Source organism: Chlamydotis macqueenii, chromosome 19 (genome assembly GCF_036417535.1).
Source record: "Chlamydotis macqueenii isolate bChlMac1 chromosome 19, bChlMac1.mat, whole genome shotgun sequence".
NCBI classification, from domain to species: domain Eukaryota; kingdom Metazoa; phylum Chordata; class Aves; order Otidiformes; family Otididae; genus Chlamydotis; species Chlamydotis macqueenii.
The window spans coordinates 4,280,411-4,297,140 of NC_141574.1; the positions used below are offsets into that span (position 1 = coordinate 4,280,411).

General features: G+C 48.4%; 1 protein-coding gene across 4 annotated transcripts in view; it reads right to left on the minus strand.

Annotated features, from left to right (window-relative positions):
- RPH3AL (rabphilin 3A like (without C2 domains)) overlaps positions 1 to 7,963 on the minus strand; it is a 42,273-nt gene extending 34,310 nt beyond the window's left edge. Inside the window, exons 1-3 of one of the 4 annotated variants that reach the window (XM_086763404.1) lie at positions 7,928 to 7,963; positions 4,582 to 4,740; positions 19 to 129 (exon numbers count right to left, since the gene is read on the minus strand). In XM_086763404.1, coding sequence (XP_086619530.1) covers positions 19 to 95 — 77 coding nt within the window. In that variant the 5' untranslated portion in view covers positions 96 to 129; positions 4,582 to 4,740; positions 7,928 to 7,963. Of the gene's footprint in view, positions 1 to 18; positions 130 to 4,581; positions 4,741 to 7,207; positions 7,322 to 7,487; positions 7,586 to 7,729; positions 7,768 to 7,927 lie in introns of those variants that run through there. The other 3 variants (XM_086763407.1, XM_086763403.1, XM_086763408.1) reach the window with 3 other exon arrangements.
- Between the last annotated feature and the right edge of the window lie 8,767 nt (positions 7,964 to 16,730).

Sequence of the window (16,730 nt, forward strand, 5' to 3'; positions counted from 1 at the left end):
GGGGTGGAGAGGACTCACTTGGCACGCAGTGCCAGCTGCCGGTCGTTGGGGCACACCCACTGGCCCGTCCCGCTGCCAAAAATGGTGTTGGCCATGGCACCAGGCTGGGAGGAGAGGCAGGGATCACACCTGTAAGAAGCAAACACCAGCATTGAGCACAGCTGCCACCTCACCCTCAGGAAAGCACAGGGTTCAGCACAGCCTGATGAACCGTCCCAAAGGGCCGCTTCTGGCAAGCAAAGCAAAGGTGATCGGCCAGCATCGCCCACGGTGGAGCAGACAGCCATAAAACACATACCATCATCCTTACAAAACAAAAGCCAATAAATACCTCCAAATACCTTGAAGACAAGGCTGGAAGTCTAGATTTTATGGTACTCTGAAAATAAGCCAGAGATTCTGTCAGTTCTGATTATTCCTTTCAAACTAGAGAAAAGTGTTGTTTGTAAGAACAATCTCTGCCCCACCACCTCTAGAGCCCCAGCACTGCAGCACTGACAGAAAGCCACTCTAAAGGACACAAAGAAGTTACAGTTGCTTTTTTTTTTTAACCTCTTAATGGGGTAACAAATAAAAACCCACACGACAATCAGCATGAATAGCGGCAAGTCACTTCGTTCATTAAAACTGCCTCCATAATAGCCTGATATTTATAACTACAGCCTACAATAGCAGCTTGTTTGCATTCCCTGATGTTTAAGACAGCACCTCCTTCAGATCTCCTACTGCGGCTCCTCTAACCGGCATGGTCACATCAGCGATTCCTTGTGTTCAATGACAATTTCACCGTGAACTGATCAGTAAAGGCAGCAAGAGCCACATTCCACGCGCTCAGAGGAGACATCCCCAAAAGAGACTCTGCAGCTGAGCAGTTCTGAGTCCTACCAGCAGCTCAGATGAGCTGAAAGCACCAAGGGCCAGGCACAGCCAAGATTTCAGTGTAGGCAAAACTAGTCTTGACATACCGAGCTGTCCTCCAGCTGGATTTACTCTCCAGCAGAGCAAGTGTCTCATGAGCCCTAATGCCTAAGTTTCCAGGTATTAATACTCACCTTTCCCAGAACAGACACTTGCTAGCTTTGAAACCATACCTGCTGGGCAGAGATAACAGGTTTAATGCTGTTTGGCAAACACAAATCAGATATACCTTGCTTGCTATTGTATCACCTGCCAACTGTGCAGCAGTTCCCAAGAAAACACATGTTCCAGTCTCAGTCCACAGCACACTTACCCCAGCAGTGCCCGTGGTTCAGCGTGCTGCGCTTACGCTAGCTATCTACTGCTGACACGCAGAGCTTTCTGCTTCTGTGCCAGGCACGCAGCTCGTGCAAGTCCATCTCTCTCTCTCCCTAGGCTGAGGTCACACGTGCCACACGCAGCGTTCAGCTCCCAGCACAGAAACACTAACCCGTGGCTAGAGACCTGAAAGCTATCTTCTGCCAAACCCCACGTCAGTCTTGAGAGCCAAAATGGTTACAGACAACGAACCCGTTCCTTCCTCTCTGACCATCCAGTTTCTGGAGAGAGTCTGAAAACTCAGTGCTTACACAACCGGCAGGAGAAAAGAGGAGGAATTCCACACGCAGCACCAATTTCTTTTGGTGTAGGGGGACAGATGTATAAAAAGGGTGAAGGTTCTAACCGTTCAGCATAATGCTCAGCAGCACGGTTTGACTGCACAGCAAAGCGAGGCATGGAGGAGATGGGAGGCTGCAAAAAAGGTTCAGCAGAGGGTCGAGATAGGAAGGACAGACAGAAAAGTGTGACACCCAGTTTTTTAAATCTTTATTACATTAGCTAAGGTGATCACTTTTGAAAGAGATCATCCCTAGAAGAAATCCTTGAACCTTAGCGTCTCCAGCTTGCCAACTACTTTCCCCGCTCTGCTCAGTGCCACACATGCTGCGGGTTTGCATTTCCATTTTGTTCCAGAACACCTCCTGCTCTTTTCATCTTCTTCACAACCTCAAGCAAGGAGAGAACGCAGTCCCTGCACGCTTTCCACAGCAGCTCACACCCAGGGGAGCAATCGAGCATTAATAGCAAAATAATACAGAGGCTCCTGCCCCCACGCCAGTGTTAGAAGCAGAGAGAAGCTACAATTTCACACAGAACAGCTGACCTGCGATTTTCCAAATATTTTCCAAGCCTGCAATGTGTTGTTACCGGATTATATGCTCATGTACCCTCTCCACATAAATGCATATATTAAATTACTCCTCAGATATTCCACACACTCTTCCCTCCCACTCACACACACCTGAAGAACAGCCCACCCACTCCATATCCACCGGCAAGGCTGAACGCACACAACAATCTCAGCGTGACCACTGCTTGGCAGCTGTAGGAGTGTTTAGCATAAAACCTAGAGCTGGAGATGAGCCCCATACCATGGTCAGGGCAGAGGAGTTTGCTTCGTCAGCAGCTGTGCTTTCAGGGAGGAAAGCAGCGCTGAACACATCTACCCTTCCTCTGCAGAGCTTTATCTGCTCTAACAGACCTGACGGCAAGTCAGAATAGAGCACAGCAGCTAAGCATTTTTCTCAGCAGAGACTTAAACACATTCTCCAGCCTCGTACCACAGTGCGCTTTTCTCAGCCTGACTGAACTAAAACAAGCAATGTCATGCTCTTCTGCCTCTTGTTACTCAGCATATGCTTTCTTTCTCCACCATTCCCTGAGCAGCATCTGCAAAGAGAGAAGGAAAACAAAACACAGCCTAGAGATCCATCATATCCCAAATCAGTCTTCAGATAGGTAATTCCCCGAAATATTTACAGGAGCATTTTCTTTCGGCAGCACTGGGTATCTGCTGCTCCCTCTGATGTAAACTGGCATTGCAGGCTTTGCACCCTTGTCTCTGAAAAAAGCCCACAACTACCTTGGAGATGGCAACAAGAACGACATGGCACTCCTGGGGCAGAAACAGGAGCACTAGCAGGACTCGAGGGAAAGGTGTATCTTGCACAGCCATGAGAACAATGTGAGAAAAATGGTACCAGTATCTGGAATGTGTGAAGCATCCTTCCTGTAATCTTGTACAGGACAGTAAGTACGGTGGAATCAGACTAATCAGAAACACTAAGATAGCAAAGCCATGTCAGCCAGCGGAGTCAGTTCTACGGGCTGTGGTGAAACATCCCTCTCTTGCAGGCAGCCACTACTGCGTTGTCTCTCAAAAATGCTCCAGTAAGCACCCACCTCTCCGAGCCAACCCCTCCCTGTTCTCTGCTCCTCTGAAGAAGCTAACGAAAGGCAGAAGCAGCCAGTCTCTAGCAGTGAGAGCAAGAAAAATCCACAGCTCTCTGCTGCAAGTACACTGCATAGAGAATAAAGGGGAAGCACAAATACTTGGTGTTACAGAAAAACTTCCCACTCCAAGATTCTACTTTTCACTTGAATCAAAAATTAAAAGGGAGCTCTTATTGATACTCTATGACCTGCTTTAAAACCCCTCCACCTGTTTGTTCCTTTCCTATGATGGAGGAAGTCACATGAAACAAAACCTCATTAAATCCGAGTCCACCTGGCTGCCCTTGGCACAGAAGCTACGGGGAGCCCTGCAAGGAAGGAGCGCTGCCCCGCAGAGAGCCAACCCTTAGCATGGGGCCAGGAGCATTTCACAGGATGCATCACTGAGCACATCTCTGCCTGCAGCTCTGAAGTAGCACTGCTTCCGCTGTCTCCATCATGAGACTTAAGACTCCGCAGCCAGAGAACATGACTTCAGTCTGCGAGGGAGAAATTTGCAGGTGGGGTCTGGGTGAAGGGAACAGCAGCAGGGTCACGCTGGTGACCTGGCCCCACATCCCTGCAGAGCAACTACGAGACAGCAACGTGAGCAAGATTTTTCCCACTGGACAGTTCCCACTTCTTGGCCTGGAGAACAAAGGTGGGTGGGCTGCAGAAGGCTGTGGATGAGCACTCTTCCACGCCACCCGACTTAAGCCACACAGCCACGGATCCTGCAGCAGGCACGCCTTCCCAAAGCAGCAGAAGAACAGCAGCAGGTGTTTCTGGGTGTACTCCTGATCCACGTTCCAATAACCAGCACGTTTGACACCAACTACAAGTGGCAGCCGCCATGGCAGAAGGTTGCCACGCTGGCACGTCCCAGAGCTAGCCCTGGCCAACAGCAGTACACAGACACAGCCCTTTAACATGACACTCTTCAAAGAATTTCAGGCTCTTCTGTGAAAGGTGGCCAGTTTTCTCAGCACAACAGCAACACAAACATCACGTATCTTTACCTTAGTAAGGGAGCACTGTCATAGCAGGTCACGCCAAAGGGCCAGGGAGCATGGGACCTGCTAAGTAACGAGCCCCAGGAGCAGATGCTTAAAGAAGAGTAAATGAACAGAGCACAGCACAGCAATGCTTTTCCAGAATACCTGCTCAGCCTCCAGAGATTCTTGGATCATGCACTCCCTGAGCCAGGCTGTAGCTCTGTATTTAACACCCTTAACATTTTTCTGTCCCAAATTTATCAGCTTGCTTTTTCAGCTCATGCACACTTTCAGCATCATCTTGCTACACCAAGTCCCTTCCCACTCCTCCACCTCAAATACACTTGGACTTTACCTTGACTACGTCGACATTAAAACCGAAGGGTCTTGTTGACATTGAGGCAGTCCTTGCAGCAGCAAACACCTCCTCACAGCAGCGAAAGCACAGCCTGCATGAGCCCTCCTGCAGCTGGGCTGATTACAGGTGCCCACAAAGCAAGAATTCCTCGGAGCCCTGCAAACACAAAAACGTCCTACACAGGCCCATGAGGAGCTCTCCAGCCGGCTCTCACTCGCCTGGTTATTTCAGCTAAGCAGCTCGTGTCTATATTAATTTGTTTTTATAGGAAATTAATTAGGCATTTTTTTTTAATACTTCATTTACAAAATAAAAATTAAACAGTTGGCCAGAGATGAGCTCCAACTCCCAAGCCGAGCTGTGCCGGTGTAATTAACTCGCCTGCTTTGAGGGCGTCACCTCCCCCAGGACTCCCAGCTCGCACCAGGTACCATGCTGGCCTGTTTTTCCTTTCAGCTGCTGCTCCCTCAAAGAGGCAGAGTGTAATTACTCACTGCTCCACACACCAGACCCCATTATCCCTGGGAAACCTTAGCAACTAAGTGAGTGTTTGCTCTTGTTGCTATGACAGAGGATAAATGAGTAGCAGAGATAGATAAGGTGAACCCAGCCTCTGCCTCTCCCCCACTGCCGGCCAGTCCCTTTTCTTCCCAGACACTGGTCACGCAGCAGGGAGACAACTGCGAGCAGGCAGAGAAAGGCTATTTAGTCCAGACACAAGTCTTCCCCTCATGTTTTAAAGATCCTAGTGCCACAGCTGTATTTCAAAGCACAAGACTGTTGTAAAGTGACAGAATAACCCTCGGAGCTGTAGAAGCGTGGCAGAAGACAGACTTGATTTTCAAGACACAGCCAAGTCTCAAAGCCAGAGGAGGGGAGTAACTGTGCCTGCAGAAGTGCTGGCCTGAATCAGGGCTTTATAAAAGTTCTTCTCGCACACAAACCACTTTGAACTGTGCCTTCATACCTACACCTAGCAGTTTGTCAGCCCCTCCTGTGGCACAGGAGCCTGCTGTAAGCATCCACGTTTTATGGTGGGTAAGCAGGCAGGACGCACAAGCACCGTGAAGCCAAGCAACCCTCATCACCCTCCTGCTCCCCGCTCTCAGGAAGGGAGAGAGCTGGGCTGGTGCACAGGGGCACGGCTGCAAAATGGCCTTTTGCCATTTCTGACTGTGACAAATCCCCACTGCTAGTGCAAACCCTTAGCAGCAGATGGAGAGCCAAGCAACACAAGGAATCCAATATGATCAGACTTGACTTGCAGCTCTGCAGCTTGGGCCAACAGAGACAAGGAAAACACAATGTCCAAACAAACACCCCAAAGCCTTAGCAAACTTTGGGACAACAACTTAAGAACCCCATCAGACAGACCTTCTACCCATTTGTCCCATCGTGAAAGCTCAATTAAGCAGTACCATCAGCAAAACAGGGAGAACCTCATTCAGAGATGTATCTTCAGATCTGCTTGGCCCAACTCAAAGCAAACACAAACCAGCCATAGTGCTTAGAAAGCGAGAGCTGTCATTATCACCTAAGGCCAAGTCGGAAAAGAAGCAAGCGAGGATGAAGTTTGGAGGGGGGGGCGGGGGGAAGAACTTCCCATGCACTAGAGCTGCTTCCCAATCCTAGCACCAGTGGCAAGAAGCCTGTTTTTAAGAGAGAGCTTGTTAAAGTGGTTATAAAATACAATGCCCTGGAGGTTCATGCCAGTCCTACTAGTGGAAAGATAAAATCAGCTCTACAGGAAAACTGACACACGGTACCAACAATCCTCTATTAATGAGAGGCACTTATTAGCGTGGCTACTTGATATATGGTAAGCTATGAAGAACTAGTTTTTGCCCAAGCAAAGCAGTCTTCCAGCTCCCCGGCACCCTACGATGCCGGGTAGGAAAGCCAGCACTGTTCCACCTGCCAAGGTGTATCTTCATTTATCAGAGTTTGGCCCTATTTCCTTCTGATCCCCAGCCAGGCAGGTGCAGTTGGGCAAAGTGAATAATTCATGAAGACAGCAGGCTGTTTCTGACTCACATTCTAGGGCAGGTTGATCTGGCATAGGCCTAGAAGAAGCAAATTAGCATCTAAATGGCCAATTAGAGAGGCTCATTTCACTATTCTGATATGCTAAAAAGCTCAGGAGGCCTTCTGTGGCTGGAGGTTGGCAGGGTGGAATCGGCACCTCCCAGCCTCCAGAGAAGCATCAAATTTCTTCGAAAGAACTGGACATAGCAGGGAAGTACGGAGCACGGGCCAGCGTTTGCCAAGGACTCCCTTGCAGGAGAACTCCATGCCAGCCTGTTTCGTGGGTAACCTCAAGTGAACCTGGAAAATCACACTCACACCTGGCAGAGAACCTCTGCTGAGTAGCCTGACCCCAGGCCTTGCCAAAAACTCGCTATCCAGCACGGCTCCGAGCCACAGGCCCATCATCTCATCTGGAGGATGAAATACCCTTCTCAGCATCCTTAAGCTACAGCGCTGGGTTGGGGCATCCTAGGGAGCCTTGAACAACACACAAGCACGGCCAGCAGTAACTCCAAGACCTTTATCACCCCGAATGTCGTCAGCACATGCAAGAGGAAAGCCATGGACTTTGACCCGGCCCTGGGGAGTACCTTACCCAAGGCGCAGCAGACGAAAAACGCTGGCAGCAGGCACAGCATGCCACTCTTACTCGCACATATGGCGGCACCCATCACCCCGCATCAGAGCCCCTAAAAGGACCGCAGCAACCCACCCTTCGCAGGACGCGCACGGCTGCTCCCACCGTGAGACAGCAGGCCGTGCACAAGCCCGAAGGCTCTCCAGAGCACGCCCGGGCTGCTCGTTGCTTCGACAGAGCACGGCACGTCCAGCCTCCCACTTCTGGCTGATTTCCCCCCAACACCTCCGTCACTTACACTCAGTCACCCCCGGGAGGCTGAATTCCCAAATGGAGCTCTGTGCAGCTCACCCTCCTGACTTTCCAGGCTGCTCTCAGCACCCTTTTAGAGAAAACTTTCCCACCAGCGAAGCTCCGGGGCTGGGTGCTCCAGCCCCCCACCTCCCTCCCAAAAGCTGTTCCCCCCCGCCCCCCGTTCCAGCCGGCCAGGGGACAGGGCCGTACCCCACAGCGGTTTCCCCGCAGGCAGCCCGCACGTACCAACACCTGAAACTCTGCGTGAAACTCCGCACGAAGCGCCCGTGCGCCCTCCCGGCACCGCCCGCTCCCCCCCCGGCGCGGCGTCCTCCCCCGCTCCCCCGGCCAAACTCGCGGCCGGTTCCGCCACGGGCCACGCCGGAGCCGCCTCCTTTCCCCCCCCCCCCCAACACCCCAGGACAACGCGGAACCGGAGCGCACCTGCCCCGCGCGCCCCCGCCGCCTGCGCCGGCTCCGCTCCGCACCCCGCCGCGCTCCGCTCCGCAACCCCCCCGGCGCCCCCCGCGGGCCCGGGCACCCCCTGGCGGCGCGGCGCCGCACCCGCCCCGCCAGCGCCGGCAGCCGCCAAGGCCCGGCACGGAGTTTCGGAGCTCGGGAGCGGAGCCTCCCGGCAAAGGCTGCGGGCAGCCGCCCAAAGGGGACCGGCCCGCCGCGCCCGGGAGTCCCAAGGCGGAATTAAAAACCACTTTAAAAAAACAAAACAGAACCCCAAACTACAAACAAGGAAAGCCAGTAGCAAAAGAACCAAACCAAACAAACCAAAGAGACACAAACAAAACAGAAAAGCCAAAACAAACCTATCCAAACAAAACAAACCCTCTAAAACCACCAAAAACTTCAACACAATAAAAAACCCAAAACAAAAAAAAAACCACCCACAAACACAAACTCACCCAAACAAAACATATCCCCCTCAAAAAAGAAAAAAAAAAAAACGAAAAACCTCAAAGGGAAAAAAAAAACAACAACAAAAAAAACAGCTCAAGAAACAAACAAACCTCACAGCAAAAACCAACCCCACCACAAAATTAATTTCACAGGGGGAAGAAAAGTTCAGAACAAGAGCACCCCATAGCAAAGCAAGGTGATCTGCTGAGCCCTGGACAACTGTCCAGGGAGGAGCTTGTAACTTTTAAAAATTAAGGGGCAAATCCGCAGGGCGATCCTAGTAACAGAAGGTTGCCTGGGATCAGCACCAAAATCTGGTCTTTTTTTTTTTTTTTTTTTGAACAGTAAAGCTATTCCTGCCAGGACTGCTGTAGGCAGCGCTGCGAACAGGCTGCCCATCTCAGCAGAAGCTCAGCCTGCACGAAGGGTTGCGAACCTGGTACAGCCTGGACTCAACGTGCCAAGATAAACCCAACCAACCTACTGCGCCATGAGCGAGGGACCGAGGGGCTGGCAGGGTTTTTCTCTCCCTTTCAACAACTGCTGGCAGCCCACTCCCTCACACCTCATCCGTTACGTGCCTGGCTTCGCACTGTGGAGGGGCTGTCCAGGGCTGTCCCGGGCAGCACAGGGAGGCTGGCGGGGGGAGAGCAGAGCGCTGGGTGAAGCGACCGCCCCTGGTCACACTGAGTCAACAGAAAATCACAGGAAAACCATTATTCCCTTGCACCAGGCTGTGAACACAGAAATTAAGGCTCATTACTGTCTAAATGTCCAGTGGATGCGGTAAGTAAATTTGCCATGTGGCAGGAAGGGAGGAAGAGAAAAACAGAAGGCAAAGAGAAAGGGAGAGAAAAATTCCCAGTCTGTGCTTTTACTGCCTGTTCAGAGCCTGTTCTTGAGAACCCCGGTGGCCCTGCAAGCCCCAGCGCTTCCGTACATCCACCAGACTCAGGATAAACTTTGGGACCCTAAGCCACCTTTTACCTGAGTATATATTTTCCTTTTTGATTTAGGCAAGTGTTGAAAAATACATCAGAGGAAGCAGTGTTTGCATTAATACAGAGCCTGTATTTCTCTGGAAGAAAGCGCTTGAAGATGACATTTCGCACCAGGGTAGTCCTCCACACAGTCAATAATATAAATAAATTAAACACACGGTTCAGCCAGCTCCAGGAAAAAGATAAATTACCTCATTTAACCAGCTGTACTGGCAGGAGCAACAGGCACAGGAAACGACACACATCTCCAAGTCCGTACGCATTCTGCTGTTGAATTTGCTCATCGGGCTCCCCACAGAAGCACAGACGCTTCTGAGCCCGACTGCAAGGCTGGGCCTTGATAGCTTGAAGTCACAGAGGATAAATATGACATTACATTTAAAAATGTTAAAAGGCTAGATATGAGTTCTGTCTTGATAGCATGAAGTCAAATTTTAATATACTAACTTCTCAGAAAGCAGGCACTTCCAATGCCACCCAAAGAACCCTTCAAAAATCTCTTTTTTCTCAATGATGGGTTTCACTGAATTATTCACCAGATCACAGCTGCCAGAGATTTTAAATATACACATGACAAGGACCACAACGGATAGCAGCCTTCTCCTGCAGGCCTATCAGCGATGTTGACAGTTGTACTGCAGATGCCCCGAGCTGATCCAGTCTCGTCTCCGCACAGCACATAATTGCACACCGGGGAGCCTCACCCTGGGACAGGCACGTTTCTCAAGAAATGAAAAATAAACACCACTGTTTTCAGAGAGATGTTAAACTTGTGGGCACGAAGGTGTCCTCTAGAAGAGCTACAGATGCTTAAAAGCAGCCCTATCGTACAGCAAAACAACCCTACTTGTAACAGTCCTGGAGTGCCACAGGAAATTATTCCCAGTTTGGACACTGGGCTGGTAAGCAGGGGCTGGGCCCCCATTCTCAGCTGTGTCCTCCCAGGCAATCAGAGCTGAGCTGTTGCACTGCTGCTCTGCTTTCCAGTTTGGCTGTAGTTTCTGGCTACGTCACTGGTTCCTTCAGGTAAGGATTCTCATCATCTGTCTGTTTAGCATTTGACAGAAACATTTGAGGTGGACAATTAATGTTTTAATACAAAATTAATAATGAGAACATTAATTATTAGCAATTTCAAACACATAACCAAAGGCCAAACTGGCTGGTTGCTTATCTCTGACAGACCTTTTCCTAGGGACGCAGGCTGACAACCAGCAAGGAGACGTTTGGCACCCCCTTCCCATCGCCCTGACCGCCTCAGCTCCATCTAGCTGCTTTACAGTTCACAGCAAGAGGGCCAGGATCTTCTCCAAGCTGTTACTCTGATTGCAATTCTCTGCTATTCGGTCCTCCGTGATTCAATTTGTACTCGTCCCTCTAATTACCATTCCTACACAAAAAGGTCAATGATTCAGTCCCTAATCCAAACACAAAAAAAAATCTTGCCTAGAGTACGCGTGCTCAGGAATATTTGAGACAAAGAAAATGTTTAAAGAATACTGATGCTTCATAGCAAATTAAGCTGCTTTTCCACCTGTTTTAAAGACAAACTCCCCATTCTGATCCACTGCTCTTTTTGCTTGCATGGACAAGTATCAGGTCTAAATCTCTTTTCCTTGTCCAAGGTAAGCCTGCAGCATCAACTAGAACATTTCACAAGAAGACTTCTTAGTAGCCCAATGCACCCGTGGCACAGGAAAGCGAGGCACATTTTGGAGTAAACTGATCCCACAGGGAAGGCCAGAGGAGTTTCTCAGTTGTCACAGTTTAGCCCTGCTCAGGGCCAAGCTACACAGTCCCTCACTCACTCCCCCCACCCTCCAGCAGGACAGGGAGGAGAATTGGTAAGGAAAAGGCAGCAACACTCATGGGTTAAGATTAGAAAAAGTTTAAGAAAACAAACCAGGGAGGGAAAACAAACAAATTCAATAACAGGAAATATGTAAGCAGGTAACTTACACTACAACAGCTCACGGTGGATCCTGGCCTCCTGAATAGCAAGAAGTTCCTCTCAGCCCCCTCCTCACTTATACACTGAGCATGGTGTCACATGGGATGGAACAGCCCTAGGGCTAATTGGGGTAAACTATCCCAGCTGTGGGGTAATTAGTAAGCTATCCCAGCTGTGGGGTAATTAGTAAGCTATCCCAGCTGTGTGCCCCCAGCCACAGGGGCCACCAGCTCCAGCTCCCCTCTCAGCTCAGGTGAAAATTAACTCTGTCCTAGCCAGAACCAGGACATCAGTGTAGTTGCATTTGAAGTAAAAAAGTGCACCAAGAACATCCCCTGCCAAATAAAAGCCGTTTGAGCTAGAACCCAGCAGCCATGGGCTATATATTTGAGGTTTGGGCATTTCTCTGATGTCCTGATAAAAATACAGATATACATATACGCTAAAACTGTGAAGATCCACTTTCAGACAGCAGCTTAGGCTGGGCTTTGAATTTAAGGCTTGCAAGTTTCCTTCCTTGTGTCACCAGATCTACATAATTGCTTACAAAATGACTGATTTTTCCAATCAGGCTATAAGGCACATTCACAGTTCACAAATCTCCTCTCAGAGGCACCTGCCTGTTGCATTACCCAGATTTGATACTGAGTGAGGGGCCATCCTAACACCCCTGTCTCACCAAAATAAACAAATACAATGGTACCTTTACTTCATTTTACACTCAAGCTAAAGTGAAGGAGGACAGTGGGATATTAAACCAAATTGAAAGACAAATCGAACAACCCTTACACATATAGATTAGATCTACTGCTGGAATGCAATTACCATTCCTGGCAAGGGTTTACAAACCAGACTTCTATTTTATTAATTCATTATATGTTTATTTTCAAGAGATATATGCCTCTGAGATGCAGTGAAACCTTCAGAGGATTGTGGAAAGTTTGTTCTTAGTATTTTCCTGTGAATTGCAGGTAGGACATCCACTGAGACTGGAGCCTGGCTGAGCTGGGCACAGTAAAGTTTGAGACTCTCAGTCTAAACAGAAAATGGGGACAAATAGAAAAGTGACAGAAAGCAGTAAGAGGGTCAGGGATTTCCCTGAGGATGATGCCCCTTCAGAATAAAAATACCTGCTGCCAGGGAGCACCTCACCCCTCAGCATCCTCCTGGCCAGCTGCAGCAGCAGAAGGGACAGGCTAGCCAGGTGAACACTGGTCCTACTGGTTCTGTACTCCAGGACAAGTAGCTGTCAGAAGATTATTTTCTTTGTATGTAGCTCAGGCCAGCCACTACCACTGGGCTCTAATTTTGGCTGACAAGTCAGGTTTTATCATAATAAAATTAACAACGATCACCACTAACTACAAGTAATCCCCTTCCCTCAGCTGTTCTCCAAAAATACAATACTCACTTTTCAGTCTGGATGAATTATTTACATCCCATCACTGCTGTTCCCGTTTTCCTTGTCTTTTTGCCCTGTGTCACCATCGCTTTCATCCGCGCGCAGGCTTTGGAGACCTGCTGGCTGCTGTGCAGCATTAGTAATAACCATCACTGTGAAACCTCTGCTGTTGACACTCTGAAATCAGACCATTAGCGGCAGTCGGAGAAGTGCTGCCTGCAGCCCCAGGATCCGCGGTGGGAGCAGCCTCCTGGAAGCCCGATTTCATCACAACCTGTCTGAACGCAACTGCGAGCGTCTGCCAAATTTCACATCTAAATAGATCAGAAGGAGAGAAGGGAAGAGGCAGGCGGGGTGGGGGAGAAAACAACCAAACCAGGCTTAAACCTCATGGATTCAGCAACTGTTGCTGGAGTTCCCGCAAATGTTTTTGGTCCAGGCTCCCCTCCGAAGGAGACACGCTGAGCTCCCTCGCCGGTGAGGCTGTTAAAACACTCACCAACACAACCCAGCAGCAAGAGCAGGAGATCTGAGGATTGCACTGGCCCCAAAACACGTGGGAGAGCTGTTGCCGTCTCAGAAGCCATTTCACGTGTACTTTTGCTGCTGTGATGTGGGAAAAGGCAAAGGAGAGGGAAGGGAGAGGGAAGTTTCCCTCAGCATCTTCATTTCCAGGGCTGAGGTACTATGAAGGGGTGGGAAGGACCCCAATAGCTGGTCTCCCTGCAACAGATTAAAAAAAATTTGATTTTTCCCTCTGCAGCAGCACTGTGCTGCAAACCCCGCAGCCCTGCAATACTGCACCCGCTGCCAGGGCTGTACAACCTTGGAGAAGCCAATACTGTCCAGTGTGGCCATATTTCCTTGGACAAGCCACTTTAGCTATACATGCAGAGGGGCACAGGGGAGGAAAGTGGTGCTGGACAGGGTTGTTCGCACAGAGCAATGGCGCCAGGCCCCCAGCCAAGCAGGCAGGCCCAGGCTTGCCGCTGCGCCATGGCTGCCCTAGAGACCTTGCTGAAGGGCGGGCGCTGAGGGGAAAGGCAGGTGAGATGGAGAGGAAGGTACTGAGGGGAGTAAAGATGGATCAGAGGTCACGGAGAAGGAGGGAGGCTGGGCCAGGGCTGCTGACCTCTCTTCCCTTGCTCCCTGCCAGGCTGGAGGGCGGCCGTAGGGCGCCATGCCAGGCCTGCCGCAGGGCCCTGCCGGCGGGAGAGCAGCGCTTCAAAACATTTCACTAAACCTGTAGCCTGTTTATACGTATACTTTCATATATAACCACAAATCTATCAAAAAAAAAAAAAAAAAGAGTACGTGTAACTACACAGCATATGCAGTAGGAGGCATAAGACATCTGTCAAGGAGTAGGACATTCCATAAACCACCTAAAATTTGGGATGTGTAAATATTTAGTGGTTTTCTTTTGGTGAGCTACAGTATAGTTGTTTAAATATTCGCTGTTCCACAGGCATGAGTCCCAGCACAGATCTAACTTCCCATCAGTGGGGCTGAGTTGCTGTTATAGCTACAGAAAGAGAAAGTTAATTTAAAAAAAATCTTCCATGTAGAGGAATAGCTGTTCGCTTCCAGTATCTTAGTACAAAAGGTGCCCAAAAGTTTCCAGTAATTGTACTATTTAAAAAAAAAAAAAAAGTCACATTGCTTGCTGTATTAGTGGATAACAGCTTTTAAAAAAAAAAAATCCCCAAATCCCCAACAACTAAGAATCAATTTCCTGCCTAAATGGAGTTAGGCAAGCACAGTGAACTCGATGCCAGTGTAGAAGTGCTATTAATGCATTAAGAGCCTCAATAAATACATTTTACAGGTGTGAGAATTGTTATGTTATTAGCCAGGCAGACAAATACATATTTCCAACTTAAAAATAAGATTTTTAGGCCATTATTTTCTTCTCGATTTGGTTTCTTATTAATGGACATGTAAAGGCACAGCAAGCACTTGTCTCATCATAGTCTTTATGAAATAAGCAGGAAAGCCTCAGAGGCAATGTGTACATTTTTGCGAAAAGCGTTTATCGTTTTAACAGATAAACACGGCCACAAAAGCAGAAAGCAGCAGGCCCGCTCCCCTCCATTGCTTGAAATCCCAAGTCCTGGGAGGAACCCTTACTCAGCCCAAAATACTGCAGACAAGAATGAGAAGGATGCAGAAATAAACAAGGCTGTGGTACCACCTTCCACCATTTTGGGCTCTAGTCAGACAGATCAAGGTCTTTCTGCTCAGCTTAACGAAAGCCTTCGATGGGATGGGATTCTTGAAGATCCCGTCGCAGAGGAGGAAAGGCTACGTGTCTGCAAGGTGAACAGAAGGAAACAGTACAAACTGTATATCCAGCAACAGTTGGATGCTGCCCAAACATCAGGCATTGCCCATTACTTCATTGTGGGACATCGTGCACAAGCAGCGATCACACAGTATGTAAAGAAGATTGCTGCAGTTATCTTCCAGAGGAGCAAGCGTGAACTGGTCCTGAATGCCAAGCAAGCTAGCACGGTCTCTGAGCTGCAACCAGCGGTGTCACCCAATATCTCTCCACAAGTTCTGTAGCTTAGTACCAATTACTCAACTCTTACCTCTGCGTGGAGAACAGGATGTTTATATTTTAAAAACAAACCAACCTGTTAGTTAAAATATGGACAAAACTCAGACTATTTCAACAGTTAGAAGTGCTCCTTTCCATTCTGCCTGTTTCTCCTGGAGACCCTCGTTGTTGCTATTGGTTTATTTCACAATAATACTGCATTACACCTCAGCTTTTCAGGTATTCACTTTGTAAATTGCTCGTCCTGATACCAGCAAGCACAGCCCTGGTGACAGATGGGGAAACCCAGTGTGGGCAGCTGAGTGACCGGATACCTTGTTCGGAGGCTAAAATCATTTGCAGGCACACAAACTTACCCAGTACTTGAAACCGAGCGAGCTGCAAAATTGGGATTGGAATCCAGCCCTCGTCTCCTGGCTTGTGATCTAATTGCTAGGTACAGTATTTTATTTTGTAATAAAAATTCATCGTATCAGACCCTCAGATTTCACATTCTGGAGAAGCACGGCATATATACAAGGAAAATTAAGCACATCTGTAACAATGGGCTTATCCTTGTCGTAATATGTACTAACTAGAAGCCCATTTGGCCAGTATGACTTAAAAATCACATCAAGCAGTAGCCTGCCTTGTACTCCCCTACTTCAACTTCTCATAGTAAAGGAACATCTTTCATTCAGAGTGTTACTACAATATTAAAGGAAAACAGCCCAGGCCACACTAAAGGAAGAATTTGGAAGTTAGATGGCACATCTGAAAGGAGAGAAGGATTTTCCTGAAGCCTACCTGAAAGATACTGGTCTGATTCGTAAAGTTTTTCTTAATAGCTCTTCAAATGATGTGTCTTTTATACAGCAGTTGGTGTTTCTCCTGTTTAAACACTGCACAATGCTCAAACGCTTGCACAGACTTCCGCAGGAGCAGCGGTGTACTTGAGAATAGCTTCAAAGCTCCCTCAATTCCAATAACGTCATTACATGCAGATCTAGAGCTTTCGCAAGCAGATAACCAGCTGAACAATAAAAAGTAAGCAAAAATCCCATTATGAATTAATTAACTGATGCTCAATTGCATCCATTTCTACTTTGCCGGAGATGCTAACAGAATCAGCACGCCTGCAAATTCAGAAAGGTTTAAAGAACAGATTAAGCACCCAGAAAAACACTCCAGCATTTCTCTCAAAACAATAGTTGTAGCTATCTATTTTGTTTGTATAAAGTTTAATGCATAACACATTCTAGTCTTATTTTTATGCTGCATTTACTAAAGTAGCATTTGAGCATCTATATTTTTAACCAAAATTAAAAAGAAATTGTTATATTTTAAAAGGTAAGTGCTTTGCTTGCAGGATATACTGAAATCCATACCAGAAACTCTCTTGAAAAATAAAACTATGCCAGATGAAAGACTCAGATACA